General features: G+C 43.8%; 1 protein-coding gene and 1 pseudogene across 3 annotated transcripts in view; one reads left to right on the top strand and one right to left on the bottom strand.

The window, feature by feature from the left end:
- The first annotated feature begins 204 nt into the window (after window positions 1–204).
- The window catches only part of dync2i1 (dynein 2 intermediate chain 1), a 78,979-nt gene continuing 53,792 nt past the window's right edge, over window positions 205–25,391 (top strand). For all 3 annotated transcript variants that reach the window (XM_055664587.1, XM_055664594.1, XM_055664603.1), the window contains exons 1-5: window positions 205–356; window positions 9,510–9,563; window positions 10,583–11,093; window positions 13,319–13,398; window positions 18,335–18,706. In XM_055664587.1, coding sequence (XP_055520562.1) covers window positions 342–356; window positions 9,510–9,563; window positions 10,583–11,093; window positions 13,319–13,398; window positions 18,335–18,706 — 1,032 coding nt within the window. In that variant the 5' untranslated portion in view covers window positions 205–341. The remainder of the gene's footprint in view (window positions 357–9,509; window positions 9,564–10,582; window positions 11,094–13,318; window positions 13,399–18,334; window positions 18,707–25,391) is intronic.
- Window positions 22,940–23,044, bottom strand: LOC129716392 (U2 spliceosomal RNA; annotated as a pseudogene).

Genomic DNA, 25,391 nt, shown 5'->3' on the forward strand with positions numbered 1-25,391 from the left:
CATGTAGCGAGGGTGACTTGCATCGAAAGCACATTGTTTTGGTGATAGCGCCACAAGCAGCTGGTGCTTGACATGGCAGCAAATCCCTGGCAGGGGCGCATGCTCAGACCTCCCCACGTCATGGTGCGGGAGAGAAGGAATGCTCCGTTGCCTGGTAACAGACCCAGCCCTGACCTGTCGCCATGGTTACGGCCGCCCCTCGCGCGGTTGCCATCGTTGCCACCTCGCCTGACGCATGCGCCCTTTGAACCGTGCAAATCCTCGACCTCACCAAGATGGCGGCCGCCCGGTAACCAGGGAGCCGCGTTGGCGCCTTAGTAACGCGGGCCGCGGCTCGCACCATGAAGCCGAGCAAGGTAAGAGAAGCGTGAGCGAAGGAACTGCAGATGCTGGTTTACACCGAAGATAGACACAAAATGCTGAAGTCGCGATCCGTAACGTCACCCATTCTTTCTCTCCAGAGATGCTGCATGACCCGCTGCGCTACTCCAGTATTTTGTGTCTATCTTCAAGGTAAGAAGAGGCAGATCTGAAAGTGGGAAAATCCGCTGGCCATTCTGAACGGTGGCAGCGCAGGTCGGGGTTGAGGAAGAGGCAGTGGCGGGAGGCAGACCGGAGCGATCCTCGGCTGGCGGCCTGATCTTTTATAAACCAGCATCTGGCGTTTCTTGCATCTGAATCTGACTCTAATCTCCCTTAAATAAATGTCCTAAATAAATGTCCGGCAGCAACCATAATGAGGCCAGGCTCGTTCCCCCCCTCTCTCTCTCTCTGCAAGACTGGTCTCGATCAACCCAATCGATCCAATTTGTGATCCCAGCTACAAAGACAGATGTGTACAGCAATTCGTTCTTCCCCCGCACAATTAAAGCATGGATAATCTCCACCCTACTATAGTTACCCAACCAGATGCAACTAAATTTAAAGCTCTTTCTTCCCAATAACCCTTTCTGGCTTAAGCCCTCCCTTAACCACCTCCAGTTTAAATTCCATTTGGAATATTTTGGAGGACCAAGAAACCAAGAAACCAAGAACCAAGAACCCAACTACATAATGAGTTACAGAAACATAGAAAATAGGTGCAGGGGTAGGCCATTCAGCCCTTCGAGCCTGCACTGCCATTCAATATGATCATGGCTGATCATCCAAATCAATATCCCATCCCTGCCTTCTCTCCATACCCCCTGATCCCTTTAGCCACAAGGGCCACATTTAACTCCCTCTTAAATATAGCCAATGAACTGGCATCAACTACCTTCTGTGGCAGAGAATTCCACAGATTCATCACTGTGTAAAAAATGATTTTCTCATCTCGGTCCTAAAAGATTTCCCTCTTATCCTTAAACTGTGTCCCCTTGTTCTGGACTTCCCCAACATCGGGAATAATCTTCCTGTATCTAGCCTGTCCAACCCCTTAAGAATTTTGTAAGTTTCTATATGATCCCCCCTCAATCTTCTAAATTCTAGCATGTACAAGCCGAGTCTATCCAGTCTTTCTTCATATGAAAGTCCTGCCATCCCTGGAATCAGTCTGGTGAACCTTCTCTGTACTCCCTCTATGGCAAGAATGTCTTTCCTCAGATTAGGAGACCAAAACTGTACGCAATACTCCAGGTGTGGTCTCACCAAGACGCTGTACAACTGCAGTAGAACCTCCATGCTCTTATACTCAAGTCCTTTTGCTATGAATGCTAACATACCATTCACTTTCGTCACTGCCTGCTGCACCTGCATGCCTACTTTCAATGACTGGTGTACCATGACACCCAGGTCTCGTTGCATCTCCCCTTTTCCTAATCGGCCACCATTCAGATAATAGTCTACTTTCCTGTTTTTGCCACCAAAGTGGATAACCTCACATTTATCCACATGATACTGCATCTGCCATACATTTGCCCACTCACCCAACCTATCCAAGTCACCTTGCAGCCTCCTAGTATCCTCCTCATAGCTAACACTGCCCCCCCAGCTTCGTGTCATCCACAAACTTGGAGATGTTGTACTCAATTCCCTCATCCAGATCATTAATATATATTGTAAATAGCTGGGGTCCCAGCACTGAGCCTTGCGGGTACCCCACTAGTCACTGCCTGCCATTCTGAAAAGGACCTGTTTACTCCTACTCTTTGCTTCCTGTCTCTATCCACATCAATACTGAACCCCCAATACCGTGTGCTTTAAGTTTGTATACTAATCTCTTATGTGGGACCTTGTCGAAAGCCTTCTGAAAGTCCAGATATAACACTGGTTCTCCCTTATCCACTCTACTAGTTACATCCTCGAAAAATTCTATAAGATTCGTCAGACATGATTTACCTTTCATAAATCCATGCTGACTTTGTCCAATGAATTCACCACTTTCCAAATGTGCTGCTATCCCATCTTTAATAACTGACTCCAGCATTTTCCCCACTACCGATGTTAGACTGACTGGTCTGTAATTCCCCTTTTTCTTTCTCCCTCCCTTTTTAAAAAGTGGGGTTACATTAGCTACCTTTCAATCCTCAGGAACTACTCCAGAATCTAAAGAATTTTGAAAAATTATCACTAATGCATCCACTATTTCTGCGGCTACTTGCTTCAGAACTCTGGGATGCAGCTTATCTGGCCCTGGGGATTTATCGGCCTTTAATCCATTCAATTTACCTAACACCACTTCCCGGCTAACCTGGTTATTGCACAGCCCCGTCGAGTGAGTGCGTCCCGCAATGTCAACACCCACAAGGACCAGTCTCTTTAGAAACAATAAAAAATAGGTGCAGTAGTAGGCCATTCGGCTGATCATCTAAAATCAGTACCACGTAATCACTACCCCGTTCCTGCTTTTTCCTCATACTCCTTGATTCCTTTAGCCCTTAGAGCTAAATCTAACTCTCTCTTGAAACAATCCAATGAATTGGCCTCCACTGCCTTCCATGGCAAATAATTCCACAGATTCACAACTCTCTGGGTGAAAAGTTTTTTTTTCACTTCTCAGTCCTAAAAGGCCTACCCCTTATTCTTAAACTGTGACTCCTGATTCTGGACTCCTCCAACATTGGGAACAATTTTCCCTGCATCTAGCCAGTCCAATCCCTTAAGAATTGTATATGTTTCTATAAGATACCCTCTCATCCTTCTAAATTCCAGTGAATATGTCCAATTGATCCATTCTTTAATCAAATGTCAGTCCCGCCATCTTGGAAATTAACCTGGTGAACCTACGCTGCTCTCCCTCAATAGTAAGAATGTCCTTCCTCAAATTAGGAGACCAAAACTGCACACAATGCTCCAGGTGTGGTCTCACCAGGGCCTTGTACAACTGCAATAGGACCTCCTTGCTCCTATACTCAAATCCTCTCGCTATGAAAGCCAACATGCCAATTGCTTTCTTCACTGCCTGCTGTACCTGCATGCTTACTTTCAGTGACTGATGTACAAGGACACCCAGGTCTTGTTGCACCTCCCCTTTTCCTAATCTGTCACCATTCAGATAGACACAAAAAGCTGGCGCATCTCAGCGGGACAGGCAGCATCTCTGGAGAGAAGTAATGGGTGACATTTCAGGTTGAGACTCTTTTTTTTCAGAAGGGTCTCGACCTGAAATGTCACCATTCCTTCCCTCCAGAGATGCTGCTTGTCCCACTGAGTTACTCCAGCTTTTTGTGCCTATCTTTGGGTTAAACCAGCATCTGCAGTTTCTTCTTACACCATTCAGATAATAATCTGCCTTCTTGTTCTTGCCACCAAAGTGGATAATCTCACATTTATCCACATTATACTACATCTACCCACTCACCCAACCTATCCAAGTCACCCTGCAGCCTCATAGCATCCTCTTCACAGCTCACACTGCCACCCAGCTTTGTGTCATTCAAGTATAGATTACCGACCAAGGTGTCCCACCTGCCTATTTAGGCCATATTCAGTTGTCCAGCTGTTATCAGGCAAGTGAACCTTCCTATCATAACTAGAGAGCAGTCCTGAACTACGATCTACCTCACTGGCGACCCATGGACTATCTTTGATTGGACTTTACTGGTATTATCTTGCAATAAACGTTATTTCCTTATCATGTATAAACATGGTCTGATTAGGAACAGTCAACATGGATTTGTGCCTGGAAGGTCATGTTTGACTAATCTTCTTGAATTTTTTGAAGAGGTTACTAGGGAAATTGACAAGGGTAAAGCAGTGGATGTTGTCTATATGGACTTTAGTAAGGCCTTTGACAAGGTTCCTCATGGAAGGTTGGTTAAGAAGGTTAAACTGTTGGGTATAAATGCCGGAATAGCAAGATGGATTCAACAGTGGCTGAATGGGAGAAGCCAGAGGGTAATGGTGGATGGCTGTTTGTCGGGTTGGAGGCAGGTGACTAGTGGGGTGCCTCAGGGATCTGTGTTGGGTCCTTTGTTGTTTGTCATGTACATCAATGATCTGGATGAAGGTGTGGTAAATTGGATTAGTAAGTATGCAGATGATACCAAGATAGGGGGTGTTGTGGATAATGAAGAGGATTTCCAAAATCTACAGAGTGATTTAGGCCATTTGGAAAAATGGGCTGAAAGATGGCAGATGGAGTTTAATGCTGATAAATGTGAGGTGCTACACCTTGGCAGGACAAATCAAAATAGGACGTACATGGTAAATGGTAGGGAATTGAAGAATACAGTTGAACAGAGGGATCTGGGTATAACCGTGCATAGTTCCTTGAAGGTGGAATCTCATATAGATAGGGTGGTAAAGAAAGCTTTTGGTATGCTAGCCTTTATAAATCAGAGCATTGAGTATAGAAGCTGGGATGCAATGTTAAAATTGTACAAGGCATTGGTGAGACCAAATCTGGAGTATGGTGTACAATTTTGGTCGCCCAATTATAGGAAGGATGTCAACAAAATGGAGAGAGTACAGAGGAGATTTACTAGAATGTTGCCTGGGTTTCAACAACTAAGTTACAGAGATAGGTTGAATAAGTTAGGTCTTTATTCTCTGGAGTGCAGAAGGTTAAGGGGGGACTTGATAGAGGTCTTTAAAATGATGAGAGGGATAGACAGAGTTGATGTGGACAAGCTTTTCCCTTTGAGAATAGGGAAGATTCAAACAAGAGGACATGACTTCAGAATTAAGGGACAGAAGTTTAGGGGTAACATGAGGGGGAACTTCTTTACTCAGAGTGGTAGCGGTGTGGAATGAGCTTCCAGTGGAAGTGGTGTTGGCAGGTTCGTTGGTATCATTTAAAAATAAATTGGATAGGCATATGGATGAGAAGGGAATGGAGGGTTATGGTATGAGTGCAGGCAGGTGGTACTAAGGGAAAAAAGTTGTTCGGCACGGACTTGTAGGGCCGAGATGGCCTGTTTCCGTGCTGTAATTGTTATATGGTTATATGTATCTGTAACTGTGAATGGCTCGATTGTAAACATGTTTTGTCTGTCCGCTGACTGGTTAGCATGCAACTAAAGCTTTTCACTATAACTCGGTGCACGTGACAATAAACTAAACCGATATTCTTCTAAACTTTTCTTGTCCAAACTCTTTTAAATGTTGTTATAGTACCTGCCTATGGCAGCTTATTCCATATACCCATCAGCCACCCTTTGTGTGAAAAGGTTGCTCCTCAGATTCCTATTAAATCCTTCCCGTCTCACCATAGGTTTATGGCCTCTGGTTCTTGATTCCCATACTCTGGATAAAAAGACTGTGCATCTACCATATCTCTTCCTCTCATTACCTTGTACACCTCTATAAGATCACCCCTCATCCTCCTGCACTCCAAGAAATAAAGTCCTAGTCTGCCAAACCTCTCCATGCTGCTCTGGTCCTCAAGTCCTGGCAACATCCTCCTAAATCGTCTCTGCACTCTTTTCAGGTTAACAACATCTTTTCCATAAGGTTGATAATGTTCCAGATGTGGATGCTGGTGTCCGAAATGAAATACTGGCAATGCTGGAATAATATAGAATTAACTACACAAGTACAGGTGCACAACCTTTTATCCGAAAGCCTTGGGACCAGACACTTTTCGTAATTCGGAATTTTTCGGCTTTCGGATTGGAAGATTTTTAGCGTAGATTTTAACGGCTGGCTCAGTGGTAGAGTGCTCGGCTCATATCCGCAAGGTCGCGAATTTGCGCCTCGATCCCGGCAGCTACTCGATTGCGAGTTAGAGTCTTCAATGTAGTTTTTTCTTGCAGAATAGGAGAGAATAGAGAGGGTTCGGCTGGGATCATTCTCTGCGAGATAATCTTAGTGCGGGAGACAAGTATAGGAGAGGTGTACTGACTGTGTGGGCAGAACTTTGGAAGTGATTGCCCACCATTCTCAAAAGCCGCTGTGTCTCCCTGTCCCTCCAACTCCAGAGGAATCCGCTCCCCGATGGGCCGCTACGGCGACAAGTGGCAGTTCGCCCACAGCCCGAGCAGCGCCACCCCAAGAACAAGACATACCTTGCACACCATCAGCTTCTGCCCCTCTGGAGTTGGAGCGGGGCTGGGTTGGAGTTGCTGATCTGGGATCTCCGTGCTTGCAGTGGGCCTGGGGTTCGGTGTCCCGATGAGGGGGCGCAGCTCGGCATGTGGGCGAACTGCCACTTGTCGCCGTAGCGGCCCATCGGGGAGCGGCTTCTGGTGGTCCTGACGTCTCCGGCCACCCCCTTGTACAGGAGCTGAGACTGGGAACTGTACCGCCCTTGCAAGTGAGCAGGAGCGTGGGGTTGTTTGCAGTTGCAGAGGGAGGGGGCAAGGGCGGTACAGTTCCCAGTCTCAGCTCCTGTCCAGGGGGGTGGCCGGAGACGTCAGGACCAACAGGAACCCACTCCCCGATGGGCCGCTACAGCGACAAGTGGCAGTTCGCCCACAGCCCGAGCTGCGCCCCCTCATCCGCAACCCGGGTTCCTCTGGAGTTGGAACGGGGCTGGGCTAGAGTTGCTGCTGGCTGTGAGTCTCTGGGATCTCCGTGCTTGCAGTCGGTGTCCCATTGGTCCTGACGTCTCCGGCCACTTCCCTGGACAGGAGCTGAGACTGGGAACTGTACCGCCCTTGCCCCCTCCCTCTGCAACTGCAAACAACCACACTCTCCTGCTCACCTGCAAGGGCGGTACAGTTCCCAGTCTCAGCTCCTGTACAGGGGGGTGGCCGGAGACGTCACAGCCCGAGCTGCGCCCCCTCATCTGCAACCCCAAGAACAAGACGTACCTTGCACACCATCAGCTTCTGTCCCTACGGGAAGCGTGTTCCTCTGGAGTTGGAACGGGGCTGGGCTGCTGCTGGCTGTGGGTCTCTGGGATCTCCGTGCTTGCAGTGGGCCTGGGGGTCGGTGCCCCGTTGGTCGTGACGTCTCCGGTGACTGGCATTGACGTGAAGACAGTGCAAAGCCCCCGCGCCGGTGCAATGGGCGGGGAACTGGAGAGGGGAGGGAAGGGGTCACACACATGGCCGGGAAGCAGAGGGGTGTAGGTGGGGTGAAACTGAAGGGAGCGACAATCTGCTGCTGCCTGCCAGCTGAGTTAAAACGTTCCCACGCAAGACTCACGATACACTGTGTATCGTGAGTCTACCGTGGGAACTTTTTAACTCAGCGGGCAGGCAGCAGCAGATTGTCAATTATTAACCCTCCCGCGCATTATACCCTCACCTAGAAACATAGAAACATAGAAATTAGGTGCAGGAGTAGGCCATTCGGCCCTTCGAGCCTGCACCGCCATTCAATATGATCATGGCTGATCATCCAACTCAGTATCCCGTACCTGCCTTCTCTCCATACCCCCTGATCCCCTTAGCCAGAAGGGCCACATCTAACTCCCTCTTAAATATAGCCAATGAACTGACCTCAACTACCCTCTGTGGCAGAGAGTTCCAGAGATTCACCACTCTCTGTGTGAAAAAAGTTCTTCTCATCTCGGTTTTAAAGGATTTCCCCCTTATCCTTAAGCTGTGACCCCTTGTCCTGGACTTCCCCAAACATCGGGAACAATCTTCCTGCATCTAGCCTGTCCAACCCCTTAAGAATTTTGTAAGTTTTTATAAGATCCCCTCTCAATCTCCTAACTTCTAGAGAGTATAAACCAAGTCTATCCAGTCTTTCTTCATAAGACAGTCCTGACATCCCAGGAATCAGTCTGGTGAACCGTCTCTGCACTCCCTCTATGGCATCTCCCTCTATACCTCTTTTATGAATGGGGATTTAGTTCCCCTTTCTTCGAGGACCGACCGGAGGTTCCGCTGTCACCTCTGCGGGCCGCCCTCGGTAAACGTCTTCAAGGACCTTTCTTCAAGAACTGAAAAAATGTCCGCTATTCGGAACTTTTCGTTATTTGGATCTTCGGATAAAAGGTTGTGCACCTGTAATTACTTTCATTAGAAATTGGGAATGCAGGTGGGTTGTTGGAATAAGTGCCAGTGACCATAATTGTTTTAGATTCAGCATGTTTGCAGGAATGGACAAAAATAACATTTCTAAATTAGCGACAGGTCAACTTTACTGGACTGAGAAATCATAGTTATCTGGAAGTAGCTGGTTATAGCAATGGAACATATTCAATGGGTTCATTGTAACCCACAAAGGAAAAGAATAGGCTTTCCAAATCACAACTCCAGGTTGTCACGTGGACCTCCTCTGGATCGTCGATGATCGGAAAAAAACATCATGTTCAGCACAGGCATTGTGGGCTGAAGGACTTGTACTATATTCTAAAAGCTGCCCAAGCAGAATATTAAGTTCTGCTTCATAATAGCCACAATAAGCATAATTTCTGGAGCTTCTTTAATTATCTTGGTTAGATGGGAGCAATTTTCCACTTTCTTTTGCTTGCTTGCTTCTTTGTTTAGGAAAACTACCAATTGGATTTTAAAAGATTCCAGTTTTAAAAAAAAGGGAAGTTTAGTGTACACCAAGGTGAGTTGGGGTATGTGGCAAGGAATGATTTGTCACAGCTAAGACTGAATTGTTGCATTAAACATTAACCAAAAGCAGAGCGATATTTTTGTAGTAATTACCACATGCAGAGCAAAACATAATGATTGCCAAATCCATTCTGGTGGTTTGTTCCCCTGCTAAGTCTATACAACGTTTGGTTGTGTTGCCTTAGCAAAAATAATAAAACATCTATTTACTGTGAGTTGCCTGGAGTGCCATCCATTCTCTAATTTGAGAGAATATTTGAAGAATGTGGCAAAAAACAAATCTCTGAGTTGATGATCTGAAGAAAGGTCCTGACCCAAAACGTTGTCTGTCCATTCCCTCCATAGACCCTGCCTTGCCCGCTGCTCACTATAGATTTTGATCTGATTTTCAAATTGGTCTGTTCTGCATTCAAATATCAGTAACACTCAACAGACATAAGTGAAGTAATTTTCAAGAAATATCTAGATATAATGTAAAATTGAATAGAGAAATGCCTTAACAATACATATGCGTATACAGTGGGAGTTTGTGTAAATAATAAAATTAATTTGGTCAGTGTTTAGTTTTATGTTTTTGGAATGTTTTATTATCTCGTTACTTAAACATGTTCAATTTTATTTTCATTTTAGGGGAAAACCAAAGAAGATACCTGGAAAACAGAGGAATTGCTCAAGCATATTAAAGTAATTACTTTTATTTTCAATATAAAGTGAAAAAAGTCTAGTAACAATAGCAGAACTTACTGTACTTTAGCCAGTTTCCCAAGGCAATCCAAACAAATAGATATACATATATATTGCATCTCCTGGCTCAACACTAGATACGAATGGCGCATCAACTCAGTAGAATTGAGCACGACTGCCACAGTGAGAGTTCAAGTGCTTTGACATTTAACTTCCAGCAATTTCCTAACTTCTGCCTTGCAGTAAGAATGTGTGTAAATTAGAATTGCTGTGACCAATACAGTGTAGTTAGCCAGCACATCTCTACTGAATGACTGTGGGTCATCAGCAAGATCTGGTCTATAAATCTCACACTGCGTTCAGTGGAAGCCCGTTGCATGCATATAAACCAGTAATTTTCCTCTACTACAATACCGACTACACTTCAAAAGTTTCTGAATTCTTGTAAAGAACTTTGGAATATTTTGAATGGAACGTGGAAGATGTTATATAAATGCAAGTTTTAAAATTCTTATTTCTAGCAGATATTTAATTTCTCAGTAAATTGTGCATCCAATTCAGTACAGCCAGTTTGAATCTCGTGTTCTCGTGGTCATCCCGCTGTCTGCCTTTAAATATGGCGGCACAATGGCGCAGCTGGTACAGCTACTACTCACAGTGCCAGAGACCCGCGTTCAATCCTGACCTTGGGTGCCGTCTGTATGGCGTTTGCACATTCTCTCTGTGACCCATGGGTTCCTCCAGATGCTCCGGTTTCCTCCCATAACCCGAAGATGTGTGGGGTTGTAGGTTAATTGGCCTCTCTGACTCCTCTGATTCAAAAGTGGGATGACAAAACTAGTGTGAATGGGAGATCGATGGTTGGTGTGGATTTGGTGCACTGAAGGGCCTGTTTCCAAGTTGTCTCTCTAAAGTAAACTAAACTATATTACAGTCTACTTTTGAACAACATTCTGCGGGGCTTTACAAGCACCCTTTTCATCAACAACTCCCATTTTTCATTTCTCGCTTTTCTTCAGGCTGCCCATGGAGATCATCCAGATGACAGTGAGAAAAAGAGCAAAGCAAAGAAAAAACATAAGGAGGAGGAAGAGTCTGAAGAGCGTTTACATAGGCAACGGGACCGAGATAGACAAAGGGATAGTGATAGACAAAGAGATCGAGATAATGACAAAGTGAGAAGCAAAGCAAAGGAGAGTGATGGAGACCGTAATAAAGACCTGGAACATGAAAAAGTGCACAAAAAAGTTAAGAACGAAGAAAGAGATAAAGACCGAGGAAAGAAAAAAGAAAAAGAAAGTGAGAAACGGAAAGTCAGGGATAGAGACAAAGAGTCAGGCCACAAAATTCGTGATGAAGTTGGATGTGATTTTAACCTAGAGAGTTCTACAAAGCGGGTCCATGAATCTGAGAAGCACAGAGATAAAGAAAGAGATAGGAGAAAAGAACAAGAAAAGCACCGAGAATTTGGGAAAGAAATTGATGGGATTGGTGACCAGCGACTGAGCCATCGGCAGAAGAAGGAGAAAGGTAGATGCATGATTAATACTTTTCATTTAAAAAACAATCTGCAGTTTTCACCTTGTTCCAACATGATAATATCCTGCCTCAGTTTGGTTCAACCAACTATTGATGGAGGTCATTCTGCTTTTCTCAGGTAGTTTAGCTGGAAGGATCCTCAGGTTGCCCATTGCTGCATTATTTTAGTTTGTGATAAAGTTGTGTCTTCCATCACTGTGCTAAACCAATCCAAGTGATCAATAATCTGGAAAAAGTCTGAAAAAGGGTCTCGACCCAAAACGTCGCCTATTTCCTTTGCTCCATAGATGCTGCCTCACCCGCTGAGTTTCTCCAGCGTTTTTGTCTACCTTCGATTTTCCAGCATCTGCAGTTCCTTTTTGAACAATAATCTGGAAAGACTATCTTCACAATATTAGCCTGAAAATTAACAGTTGCTGGTTTCAGGTCATAAAGTCATGTGATAGGAGTAGAATGAGGCCCATCAAGTCTACTCCAGCATTCAATCTTAGCTGATCTATCTCCCTCCTAACCCATTTCTCCTCCCTTCACCCCATAACCTCTGATACCTGTACTAATCAAAAATCTATTTCTCTCTGCCTTAAAAATATCCACTGACTTGGTCTCGACAACCTTCTGTGGCAAAGAATTCCACATGAAAGCACTAGATTAAATTTCCTGTTGTAATAATTTACCAGTCATTTTTTCAGGAATATTTTTATCATGAGTGAATAATCCAAAATTAAAATTATTTGCAAAATAAATATTGCACATTTTACTACTAATGTATGTTTTATGTTTTCCTCTATTAAACTGAATATGCCCGATTCTTTTAAATTATATTAAATGCCCAGTTTATTATCCAATTCTGAGCTGCCAAGGCCGATTTGACCATCTCTTCATGTATAAACACAGCTGCAATTTGTACATGGTGAAACCAAAATGTATAAAAAAAAACTTTAATAAAATCTGACAACGTGCACTTTAACCACATGTGATTTTTTCTATTACAAATCTCAAAATGTGGAGTACAGAGGCAAATAAATAAATGATGGGTCTTTGTCCCAAACATTATGGAGGGCACTGTAGAGGCCAATTAACCTACAAACCTGCACGTATTTGGATTGTGGGAGGAAACCGGAGCATCCGGAGAAAACCCACATGGTCACAGGGAGAACGTGCAAACTCCGTACAGACAACACCCGAAGTCATTATCGGACCTGGGTCTCTGACGCAATCAGGCAGCAGGGCTACCCCGGCGGCACTATGCCGCCCTTGTGCTCCTTCATCATAGTGTTCCTTTGAAGAACAGCAGTAGAGTGGCTGCTTTACAGCCGATCATGACTACGGGTCTATCTGTACCGAGTTTGTACCTTCTCTGCATGACTGCGTGGGGTTTCCCCGGGTGCCCTGGTTTCCTACCACACTCCAAAGACGTACAGGTCTGTAGGTTAATTGGCTTTGGTAAATATTGTAAATCGTCCCTACTGTGTAGGATAGTGCTAGTGTACAGGGGAATTGCTGGTCGGCATAGACTCGGCGGGCCGAAGGGCCTGTTTCCATGCTGTATCTCTAAACCATACTAAACTATCCAAATTCCTTCCCCTCACCGATGCGGCCTGTCTTGCTGAGTTCCTCCAACAGTTTACTTTTGCACCAAAATACAACTTTTGCTGTCTCTTGTTTGCAAAGATCTCTATCTAGGCAATTGTCATTTTCACTCTTGCCTCTATCAATAACTTGGAAACTGAACCACGTTAATATTCTTCGGTAGATCCAATATCTCCTACCCAATATCTACTTTTCCTTGATATTAATACGTTCTAGGATATCAGCATATCTGAAGAAAGGTGCCGATCCGAAATGTCACCTATCCATGTTCACCAGAGATGCAACTTGACCTGCTGAGTTTTCCAAGACTTTCTGTCCTTGAGCATACCCCTCCCTGATTTCACTACAATAAATGGATATTGTGCTTAACGATGTAACATTTAGTTAAATCTTCTGATCAAATGAGCTTAAAAAAAATTACTGTGCTTATTTTTCGTGATAGCTGTTATATGCCATATGATTTTAGTCTATGCTATCTCACTCAGAATTTTTTAGTGCCATTTGCATCTTGAGGCATTGTTACTTCAGTGTTCAGGTAACTCTATCCCCTATTTAATGTATTAACTAAAATAATACTGTTCAGTTGCATGAAAAAGTTGGGATTATAGTGTCCATCTGTGTTTCAGGGAATTTGGAATTGTCGAAAGATGAAGAAAAGGAAAGAAAACACCGTGAACGAAAAGAAAAGGAAGCGAAAAACACTGAAGTGAGCATGTGCTTTTAGTCTCATTTTTAATAATTTATTTTTAACTTTGTTCTGTTATTCTCTCTTCGAGGAGTATTAGCCATTCCTTGACAACCAGATTATTTTTTAGATTAGATTAGATTAGATTAGATTAGATTAGATTATTGTCATTCAGACCTTTTGGTCTGAACGAAATTTTGTTTCCCTGCAGTCATACATATAATTAAAAAAATGACAAAAACACACAATCAACACAAATTTAACAGCCACCACAGTGAGTTCACCAATCATCTCCTCACTGTGGTGGAAGGCAAAATCTTAAAGTCTCTGTCTCTTCCCTCTTTGTTATACCTCTGCGCCGAGGCGACGGTTCAAACTCCGCGGGTGGTCGCTGCAGCCGCCACAGCTTCGGGGCCGAGTCGGGTCTCCGCTGCTGCTGCTGCTGCTGCCGCCGCCGCCACAGCTTCAGAGCCGAGTCGGGTCTCCGCCACTGCTGCCGCTGCTACAGCTCCGATGCCGCCAGCTCCGCCATTAGGCCTCGGCGCAGACGAAGATGGGGACGGGGAATACGACCGAAGAAAAAGTCGCATCCCCTGAAGGAAGAGACCAAAGCATGTTTCTCCCACCCCACCCACACACATACACAACTTAATAAAGCAAAATTAACTAAAACATGACAAGGACCAAAAAGAAAGAAAAAAAAACCAGACGGACTGCAGGTGGGCCGCAGCTCTTAAGCCAGCGCCGCCATCCTATTTTCAACCTTTGCTAAAGTTATCATGTTAGAGGAAAAAAAATGATAAAGCCTTGGTGGTGAAGATAAGATAGGTGTTACCTAGTTTGAGCTACCTTGTCTTCAGTTGGACTTGTGTGCCATGTCCCCCTTGTACAAGTTCACTATTATTGCTCTTGCCTTTTGTAGCTGTTGTGTCATTGAGGCCTTGTGCAGTAAGGCCTCTTGAAGGCCTTCAAATTGCTTGTGCTGCACAAAGGCTTTTTCCACTGCCTTTAAATGTTTCTGATGATCAGTGACATTGAGAGAATGAAGATACATTTAAAGGAATAAAAAAATATTAGCCACATTAGGAAACTAAGATAAATTAATTGAAATTATAGTTATTGTTAAATTTCTTTGAAATCTAAAGAAAAATTCATACGGATTTTCTTAGCTTTTTAATGGTTAGTGATCTTGTTGAAACAAACTGTGCCCTGATAGATGCATCAAATGTAAAACTGAAGGGTCAGATGCAATGTGTGACTGGTTCCTCAGCTTAGTAAAATGTTATGGACGCAATGCTAAAATAAGGGAAGAATAGCAGGTCATATCTGCCTGGATCTGATTGCTAGTACATTCCGTATGCAGTCACACAAGTCCAGAATGTGAAGACCCATCCAATGCAAATAGGTGACGTTCTGTCCGGAACCACGAGTTTTCCTTCAACAGAGTTTCAATAACTTTTCCACTACTGATGTAAGGCTTGCCCGACTGTGCTTCCTGGCTTATCCCTGCTACCCTTCTTAAATAAAGGCACAAGATTAACGATTCTCTGTAACTCATTTGTGGCTAACACATCTCTACCAGGATCCTATAAATCTCCTCCTTTGATTCCGATAACATTTGAGATACACCTGGCGAAGCTCTTGGAATTTATCCACCTAAATGCGTTTCGAGATCTCCCATCTCCTCCTTCTTCATCGTGTTGACATGCTCCTGGAACTTACTGAACTCACTCACTTTCATGTTCTTCCCCACAGTAAATACAGACCATAAGTATTCATGAAAGACCTCACCCCTTCCCATTCCTTCGCATATAGATTGACTCGTAAGGGAACCGACTTGTAAATGCAAGTTTTTGAATTCTTATTTCGAACAGACATTTAATTTCTCAGCAAATTGTACATCCAGTACAGTACAACCAGTTCGAATCTCATACTCTCGAGGTCAACCTGCTGTATGCCTTGAAAGAAGGCAGCACAATGGCGAAATTGGTACAGATACAACCCACAGTGCCAGAGACCCATGTTCAATCCTGACCTTACTGACTCATAAGGGGACCTACTCTCCCTAGGTACCTTTTTACTTTTATACAAATGTAATCTTTTAGGATTTTTAAATATCTTATGTGCCAGGGACATTGCAAGACTTCACCCTCCTAATACCGTTCTTGCATACTCCTCCATTTCTTATATTCCTCAAGGGATTCATTTGATCCTGCTGCCCCTATAGACCTACTCTTTTTTTCTTGACCAGATCCTCAGTATCCCTGGTCAACTAAGCTTCCATAATGTTGTCAGGCTTCCCTTCATTCCAATATAAACGTGCTAGCCTCAACCCTTCCAATCTCATTTTTAAATGCCTCCCACTTGCCAGACATCCATTTACCTGCAGGCAGCCTCTCCTAATCAACTTTTAGGAGTTTCTATCTGATATAATGAAATTTATCTTTCCCCAAATTTCAGACTTCAACGAGGACCAATCCTATCCTTTTCCATGACTGTCTCGAAATTAACAGAATTAAGATCACTGGCCCCAAACATCAACCACTTGCTCAGCCTCATTTTCTAAAAGGAGGTCAGGCATAGACCCTTCTCATATGCCATCTACGTATTTCTTCGAAAACTTTCCTGGATACACTTCACAAATTCTGCCCCATCAGAACCCTTAGAATTTATACCTTCCTACCCATAGATAGACACAAATCCTGGAGTAACTCAGCAGGTCAGGCAGCATCTCTGGAGAAAAGGAATAGGTGACGTTTCGGGTCAGAACTCTACGTCAGACTAAAATATAGAGATCCCATCAATCTCCTCCCTTGATTCCCATAATGTTTGAAGATACACCGGATGATGCTCTCAGGATTTATCAACCTAAATCTCCACCTTCTTCAGGATCATTCATGGTTCTAGCTTCATATGTCCCCAAACTGCATCACCTCACATTTATTTGGATTAAACTCCATCATCCATTAATCAGGCTATCTCACCAAATATATTGATATCTCTCTGCAACCTAAATCTACCTTCCACACTATCAACAACTCTGCCAATCTTCGTGCCTTCTGCAAACTAACTGATCATGCCTCCCACGACAATATCTAAGTCATTCGTGTATATTACAATTCGTCAGGTCATTCACATATATTGCAAATTATTGGGTCATTCACCTGTTTTACAAACCATCAAGTCATTCACATATTCCCATTCCTTCTCTCCAGAAATGCTGCCTGTCCCGCTGTGTTACTCCAGCATTTTGTGTCTACCTTCAAGTCATTCACATATATTACAAACCTATGACATGTATATCACAAACTATCAAATGATCTATATATTATTAAAACTCTCATCTTGTTTGTTTGTTTGTATGGATGCGTGTGTGTGATATTTCAAAACCCCGCCAAAACGATACACGATAACATTACAATTTTTGGCCCACATTACTCACCATTGTCCTGGGATGTAAAAGAAACACGTTTCGTTCGGATTGATGTTATCTTTTACGTTATTGACATTTTAAACTTTACAAAAATCACTTTGCAAACCACTTTTCCACTTGCTCTGCCCGCCAGCCGCATTTGACGTCACAATGATGTCACAATGGGATCCCGAATCTCATTTACATTAAAAAACACGATTTAAAAACAAAATCCATTTAAATCAAATTCTTCAGTTTTCATTTACAATTACGTCACAATGCGATCTCATTTTCATTAAAAAAAACTGCAATTTAAAAAAAAACTCAGTTTTAATCAAATTCTTCTGTTTTCATTAACAGCTAACATTGTGTTTAGGTTATTTTTAAGAAAAATTGTGATTTTCAGTGTTGGGGGGGGGGGGGTGGGATTGGGAGGAGGTTATATTAAAAAAAACATCGCAATTTTCATTGTGGTGGTGTGGGATAGGGAGGAGGTGAAGAGTTGGAGAGCAGGGGGATAGAGGGAGAGGAGGGGGTAGGGTGAGGAGAGGGAGGGAAAAGTGGGGAGGTGAGGAGGGGGGAGTGGGGGAGGTAGGGAATGGGCGATAGAGGGAGAGGAGAGAAGTTTGTTGGAGATGAGGAGGGAGAGTGGCGGAATGGGATGGGGGGGTGAGGAGTGGGGGAGCAGGGAGATAGAGGGAGAGTAGGGAGGGGAGAGGGGTTATGGAGGGAGGGAGTGACTGAGGGTAGGGGAAAGGAGAGGGAGGGAGATGTAAGGGAGGGAGGAGGAGACAAGGGGAGGAGGAGAGGGGAAAGAATATCGAGGGTGAAGAGGAGGGGGAGGGAGTGCTGGGGGATGAGGGGGAACGGAGGAGGATAGCGTAGGAAGAGGGATGATGAGGTGCAATTGGGGGAGGGTTGCCGTAGGACTCGCATCACAACGGGGATCTCTTGCATCACAACGGGAACCACTCAGCCACGCCTGCGCATTTGGGGGCTATGGGTCAGTGGTGGAATATTTTTTTGGGGGACGGGGCCCAGCGGGTCCACACTTGGTCCAGTTCACATATATTACAGACTGTTGGGTCATTCATGCATTTTACAAACAATTGAGTCATTCACATATATTACTAACTGTCATGTATATTACATACCGACCTTTGTTTAATAGCAGATCATTATTATATTAAAGATTGATCTTTCTACTGACAGTAAATATTGTTCTGCAAATTTCTTTGTTTTGTAATTAGTTTTTTAATTAAGTTTGCAGTACATTTTTAATTATCTGTTTACTCCACTTGATTATTATCAAAGATCTATTGTAACAATGTTGCTGACCGGGGTAACAGTCATTGCACCAAAACAAGAGATGAAAGTGCAATGAAAAACACTGTGTATTAACTAAAATTTGTGTAGCAACTTAAATACTCCCTTGCGTTTGCAAAGGTGGTGAATGTTTATTTTAATAAATGGAAACAGTTGTTCAGTTTTCAGACTAATTAAAGTGAACAGTGCGCTATTAAAAACATGCTTATATACTGACAGAGTAATGAAGAAGGCAAAGAGAAGAAAAGAAGATCTTCTGATTTAAAAGATGATGATTCCGAGTGCCGACACAAGGAGCGTAAGGAGCATGGACTTCGTGATATACATCGTGAAAAGAAGCATAGGGACAAACATGAGTCTGGTCTGGAGGCCAAGGGTGAGGACGTGGAAAGGAAACAGAGAGAGAGAAAAGTCAAAGAATCCAAAGAAGATAAGAGAAAGCATCAAAATAAAGATTTTAAAGATCCTGTTAGGGAGCGGGAACACAAGGAGAAAGAAAAAAAAGATTTGGAAAGAAGGGAAGATCGAGAGCGAAAACACAAACATAAGAAGGGAAGGGAAGAGCACGGAAAACAAGGAGAAACTAATAAGGTTAGTCTTTTTTAAATTATTCATATTCTTTTCTAAAATTAATTATTTGAATTATAGAATTAGGGTTGTCTGAATTTGTGGTATTTTACATAGAATAACCAAATACATCAAACTTATGATTTATGCAGATGGCAATATTTGGAAATCTCATTTGGATGGAGAACAAACCTAAATTGAGCACATTTCCATTTTATCATTCTTAATTTAATTGTCTTTTTAAATTAGGTTTTCAATAAGGGCCATAACCAAATTTTTACTTTAGGGTCAACTCTGAAGTTAAGAAAGAAAAAGTGAGCCCTCATGAAAGTATCAAATATTGTGAGCAACATTTGTAAGCTCAGGCCTTATCTAACTAATTGATTTTTTAGAGAGGCCTATGGGTAATAATAATAATAATAATAATAATAATAATAATAATAATAATAATAATAATAATAATAATAATAATAATAAACTTTATTACGGACTCAAGGTCCAGACAAGTGGCAACATTACATTAAAAATGCATTGCATATCAAATATCATAAATATATATAAAATAGTAAGATTAAACGAGAACTTACCAGTTTGAAGTTTGATCTGTATTTTATGAGGAGTTACGATGAGGGATTACGTGAAGAACCTGCTTACAACGCATGTGTGTCATTCTTCAAAGCGGCGGTGTGAGGTCACAGGAACCTATAATGATCTAACATAGTAAGATTATCAAAGATATACCAGTTTGTGATATGATCATAAGAGGGTGGGAGCGGAGGGCACGTAATCCCTCATCGTAACTCCTCATAAAATACAGATCAAACTTCAAACTGGTAAGTTCTCGTTTAATCTTACTATTTTACTTCGGAGTCACGTGAGTGACTTCGTGAAGATTTCAAAGCTCTGTGACCTCATGCCGTGGAACGAGTCCATGCTTCACAACTGCCTTGAGTATTGGGAGAGAGCATAATTAGTAAGTTTAAAACACACTTATACAAAAAGTTGTGTGGTATAACGAAAAATATATACATTTTTTACATGGAGAATCATAGCCCTGTAACCTTTCGGGCAAATTATATTGTTGAACGTAAAATGTTTTCTGAATACAATGATGGCTCCAAAAAATAACTGGTTTATTATAAAACCTGTGGAAAACCCTTTTTGGATGACCATCCTGCGATTCTGAGGATTTGGTCTGTGGGTACCTGTACAATTTTTGCTGCGGATGTTGCTGCAGCCCTGGTGGAATGAGAGTTAAAAACATTAGTGTCTATTCCTGCCATCTTTAGGACATATTTGAGCCACCTTGATATAGTTTGAGTCGTGACCCTTTCATGCGGTTTCTTGTAAGAGATAAACAACGCCATTCTCTGACCTCGAATGCTCTTAGTATATTCTATGTATTGTTAGATGTGTCTTGCTATACACAGTCGTTTGTCATATGGGTATACCATAAATTCAAACACTTGACCCGATGAACCTGGTCTGTTTTCTTTTATTAAATCCTGTATGACAAACACCAGTTTCTCGGGTGAGATGATCAGGGAGTCCAGGCTCAGTTTGCTTAATGGCTGGACTCGTTGTGCGGTAAATAACACCATGAGCATAACCATCTTCCTGGTCCGTTGCTGAAGTGACAATGCTGTTATGAGCTACAAGCTCCTCAGCATGTTGAGAAACGACACCCACGTCCCAGATTTCGGAGTACCTGGTTTTCTTACCAGGGGTGCGTTCCCACCGCGTGCCGCTCCGTTCCTTGTGATAGGTAATTGGAGAGTGCACTTGTGGCACTATTGATGGCACTGTAGCTCCATCGATTATCATAATGGAGGCTTGTTAAAATTCCAATACGGCCAGAATGTTCTTGGCCTTTTGGTCGAGGTTGTTGTCCAAGCAGTATATGCCCCATTTCTTGATGTGTCCAAGGTACTGCTTCCGTGTTGACAGTCTTAGTACAGATGAGATGAGATTCATCGTCCTGTCTGACAGCCCAATGCCGTGTAGTGGGTCTTTTAGACTCTACAAATCAATAAATCCATAGTCTTATGGCATGGATGACTGCCTCCAGTCACTGGATAAATTAATAATTTTTGGCTATGTTCATTAGGGAACATGGTTCTAACACCATCCCCTGTATGACCGAATACCATGATTTAGTAGGTCAGTCGGGTACTCTGAGAATTCCAGATGCCGAGTGTAGTTGAATTTTCCCTAGTACCCCATTGATGGGGCCGAACGGGGGAAATACATCACCCTATGGCTTTGTTTACATAACAATGCCAAGCTGGTTTTAGAATTTTAGTAAATAATATTGGGGCTGATGATTGCCCCTTTTGTAAGCTCTATATTACCAAAGTTCCTCTTTTGAGTCAATGCCTGCCATATAGAAAAACCCAGCTGACACCAAGTCTTTATCAGTAATAAGAGTATCCATCTTAAAATGAATATCTTGAACGAATGTGTTTAGGGTTGAAAATCAATGATAATCCTGCAACCCCACTCCATTTTATTTTTAATAAATATGTTTGATACAAATTCTAATGTTCCATGAAAAGTATGCTCAATCACACCTTTTGTGTACAATTTTTGTAGCACCATGTGGGTTTTTAGATTGTTTGGTTTATGTAAGTACAAAATGCCATTCTGGTGTATGTTGTACTGTGGTTATTGGGATGAGTAAATCCTATCAGATAACCCTGAATACTGCTGAGATTATATGAATCTGTAGTGATTATATACCATACATAACTGTAGTGTTGCAACCTCCCCTCCCCCACCATCGTAGGTCCCTTTTTTAACAGAAGAAAACCACACCCACCTATCTCCATGGTTACCGGTGGTTGTGTTATTTCCTTGGTTTTTTGAAAAGGAGGTTCTGGTTTGATATCTCTTGTTCGGGGTTGTGTGGGAGGTTGAGGCTTCCGCATCTTCCCGGGTGGCCGCCCTGGCCATACCCTAAAAAAGGATCCTGCGGGTTATATTGATTTCTGGCACTACCACTGGTATGAGCCACATTTTTTATGGCCTTGCCTGTGGCTGGTATCGTGCTCCAAAATAGGCCCTTGCGCTGGCCTTGATGAGCCCCAGTGTCTTGGCTTCGTCCACACATGGTTCTTTGTTTGCAAATGGTAGCATTTTTGGGGTCCCAGTGCTGGCTGAATGGCAGCCTTCCACATGTAGTTCAGGTCATATTGCATATTACTAAACAGAGCTAGTGCGTCTTGATGGTCTTTGGTTACCTACGTTTAGTCCAGGGTGCGGGTGTATGCTATGATGCCTTCCGTCAATTCCTTTAAGGTTCTCTGGATCTTGAGGTCCTGGTTCCTGATGTTCGTCCCCATATGCTGCCAAATGCATTGGTTTACACTGGGCACCTGTAATGCCTCACCGTTGCCAGGTGGCAGATGTCTGGCCAGTCTCTGTAAATATTTCTTGTTGGCGTTTGTGGCCAGACATATAGTAATACTATTGCCATCCTGGATCCGAGTCTACCCATGTTTGACTTGGTTAAAGTAATCAGCCACCATGTCCAGCAGAGTCCCTGCTGTGTTAGGATCATGGGATGCTGTATTACCAGGCTCTGGCCCATCAGGGTCCTGCCTACTATTTTTTAGAGTTAGAGATCTCTAGGGTCCCGCACGGGGTACCCATGTGGGGCTTAACTGCTGCCCACTTGTCTTTTGTTCTGCGGACCCCTCTTGCAGGTCAGCCCAGAACTGACCCACAGTGCTCCCCTCTGATGGGGTAGAAGCATTGTGCAGCCCTCAAAGAGGTACTGCTGTGGGTTTATCACGTTGGAGCAAGGCTCCATACACCGCTTCTCCCTGCTCCAGCGCACTCGGGCGCTGGTTGCCGGCGGTTATGCAAAGTCGGACCCTTCTGAGTCCACTACCTTGTTTGATTTGTGTCTAGCCTTACCGCTCGGCCGCATGGATCTGGCCCGTGCGGGGCCGACATCGGGCACAGCTGATCCCACTACGGTTGATCCAAGTGCCGCTGGCTGCTGCTGGCTGCCCGCTGTTCCACGGTCCTCCTTCTCCAGCTTTGTCCTTCCTTCCGTGGAGTGGATATGGCCGGTGTGGAGGACATCTGGCACAGCTGATTCCATCTATTCCATTTCTTTAACCCGGCTCCAACGCTCTCAGCGCTCCTGGCTGCTCCTTTATCTCAGACCCCTGGGACCGACCCCCGTACTGACGGTACTGGTCCCTTGCGGTCGTTGCAGCCGGTCAACCCCACTCTAATGCCCTCAATTCTGGGCACTCCTACTTATATGGTCCTTAGATAAGGGACATATAAGATATTAAAACTGATAATAACAGCTACTATAGTTGATCTTAGTCAAAAGGCCCAAGAAGCGATATCTGTAACTAAAAAACCCGCTGGGACCGACCCCGGTACTCACATTACTGGTCCCTCGCGGTCGGTTGCAGCCAGTCAACTGCACTGCAATGTCCTTGGCCTCGGCGCTGGCCGTTAGCGCTGCTTCAAGCCAGACTCGCTTCCAAAGCGAGACTGGCATACTGCCCCAGAAATGAATTTGCCCCCTGTTGCGGGAGCGAAGTCGGGCACAGGTGTTTTCCCCTCCGGGAATCGAAGTGCCTTTGCTGCTCCTGCCATTGTCGGCTGCCGCTGCTGCTCCTGCCGCTGCCGCTGCCGCTGCTCCTGCCGCAGCTGGCTGCCGTTGCTGTTCTCCTGCCGGCTGCCTGCACTCCGCGGTCTTTCTGCAGCTTACATGGACCCGGTCCATGTCTGCACCTAAAGGGTAAGTGGAAGGAAACGCAGAGTCTCTTACCTGCTGTTCCCGACTTTTTAATTTTTTCCCCTGGTGAACGTCGTTCCCTCCGTGTCGGGTTCGAGCCGCTCGGACCGACCCCGGTGTTTACGGGGCTGGTCCTTCTCCGCTAATTTTAAAAAGTGCCAGAGCCCTAATACAACCCACTGTTTTGTGGGTTGTTGGCTCTGTTTTTCCCTCCACCCCGTATGGGGTGAAGTTGGCACTCGCTCCCGTTATGGGAGACAGTGGTGCCGACTTCCGTTGCTGGCTGACTGCTGCTGTAGAAACGGCAGCTCGTCAGCCTTCCTGGAAAGAATAAGAAAAGGTAAGGAATTTTCTTACCTGTTGCACAGCCCCAGGCCCATGTAGCGTCGGTCTTTGGGGCTGTGTCGGCTCCGGAGTGCTCCCTTGTCGGTATTTTTTTCCCGGAGCTGAAGTCGCACGAACTCCCGCTAAGGGGGACTGTCGTGCCACCGGCCGTCGCTGGCTGCCTGCTGTCCTTTTCGGCGCTTGCAGACTTCTCCCCCGCCAGCTTCCAACAGCCTTCTGTAGAAAAAAGGTAAGTAAAGAACGATGTTCACTTACCTTACTGTTGCAGGTTCGAAAACCCCGCCGTTTGGGAGGAACGTCCTTCCTCCCGACAATGACGAGTTGCAATGCGTTAGCGTAATGACACGCATGCGTTGTAAGCGGGTTCTTCACGAAGTCACTCACGTGACTCCGAAGTAAAATCATGGTATATCACATAAAAACATCATAATTTATATATTTTTTAAACACACAATACTTAAGTTAAAAATCCAGATTAAAAGATGATCAATGTCCTATAACGAGACAACGATACCAATGTCTCCACAACTGGGATTCGTAGCGTGTAGTGCTAACCCTTATGTTTGTCAAGGCCACAATAAGCACATTTTTAGAGTAATTTATCCTGCCAATGAATTTATACATGTGGTGTCTTAGGATAGCTTCTAAAGTACTGACTCCTGCAGCCACACACATATTACTGGCACTACACCATCTAGGTTTCCTTAGCAGTGTTCTCATGGCATCGTTATATGCCACCTTTAGTCTCTGCTTACTTGTCTTTAAATAGTTCTACCACAGGTGCACAGTGTAGAGTGGTGTGCGGTATGCTCTAAATAGTGACATCTTCACCACATGTGCATACGCACCAAATTTACGCAAGAGAATATTTGCCTGTACATACAGCATGCGTCGTTGCCTATAAATATCCTCATCATCTGTCATTTGTTCTGTAATAATATGCCCTAGATATTTTATCTTATTACAGACGCTAAGATTGTTGTCAGACAATTTAAAAACAGGATATTTTAGGCATTTGATTCTACAGACCATAACAGCACTCTTACTAGCATTATATTTAATGTCATGTTCCATACCATGCACGGAACATATAGTAAGGAGCTACTGGAGACCAGCGCTAGATGGACTAAAGACCACAAGATCATCTGCATACATAATATGGTTCACTAAAATATTACCAATCACGCACCCATTGTTACAGGCTTTCAATTGTTTAGACAGATCATCAATATATAGATAATTAGGGATGTGATCAGAATGCATTTGTTGATTTATCTTGCGAGATTATTCTAACATTGAATGGGCATGAAACTGGAGGTGACGTTTAGACATGGATGTAATTCAGTCAGGAGATAGAAAATGGAGTAGTTAAATAGAGATTTATCCGATTGTTGAATATTACAAGTAATGCAAAGATTTGTTGCTTTATGGCGCCTTCATGCCCACGTTGTTTATGCACACAGCCAGTCACCGCTGGCGACTCACCAGCATGGTAGAAGAGGATGGTTTATTTTGTGTCACGAATGGTGCATCTTCCAATTTTAGGGCTGTATGCGTAATGGATAAGATCAGGGTCAGTATGCTGCGCGCGAGCCATGGCAT

This window comes from Leucoraja erinacea, chromosome 2 (genome assembly GCF_028641065.1).
Source record: "Leucoraja erinacea ecotype New England chromosome 2, Leri_hhj_1, whole genome shotgun sequence".
In the NCBI taxonomy this organism is placed as follows: Eukaryota; Metazoa; Chordata; class Chondrichthyes; order Rajiformes; family Rajidae; genus Leucoraja; species Leucoraja erinaceus.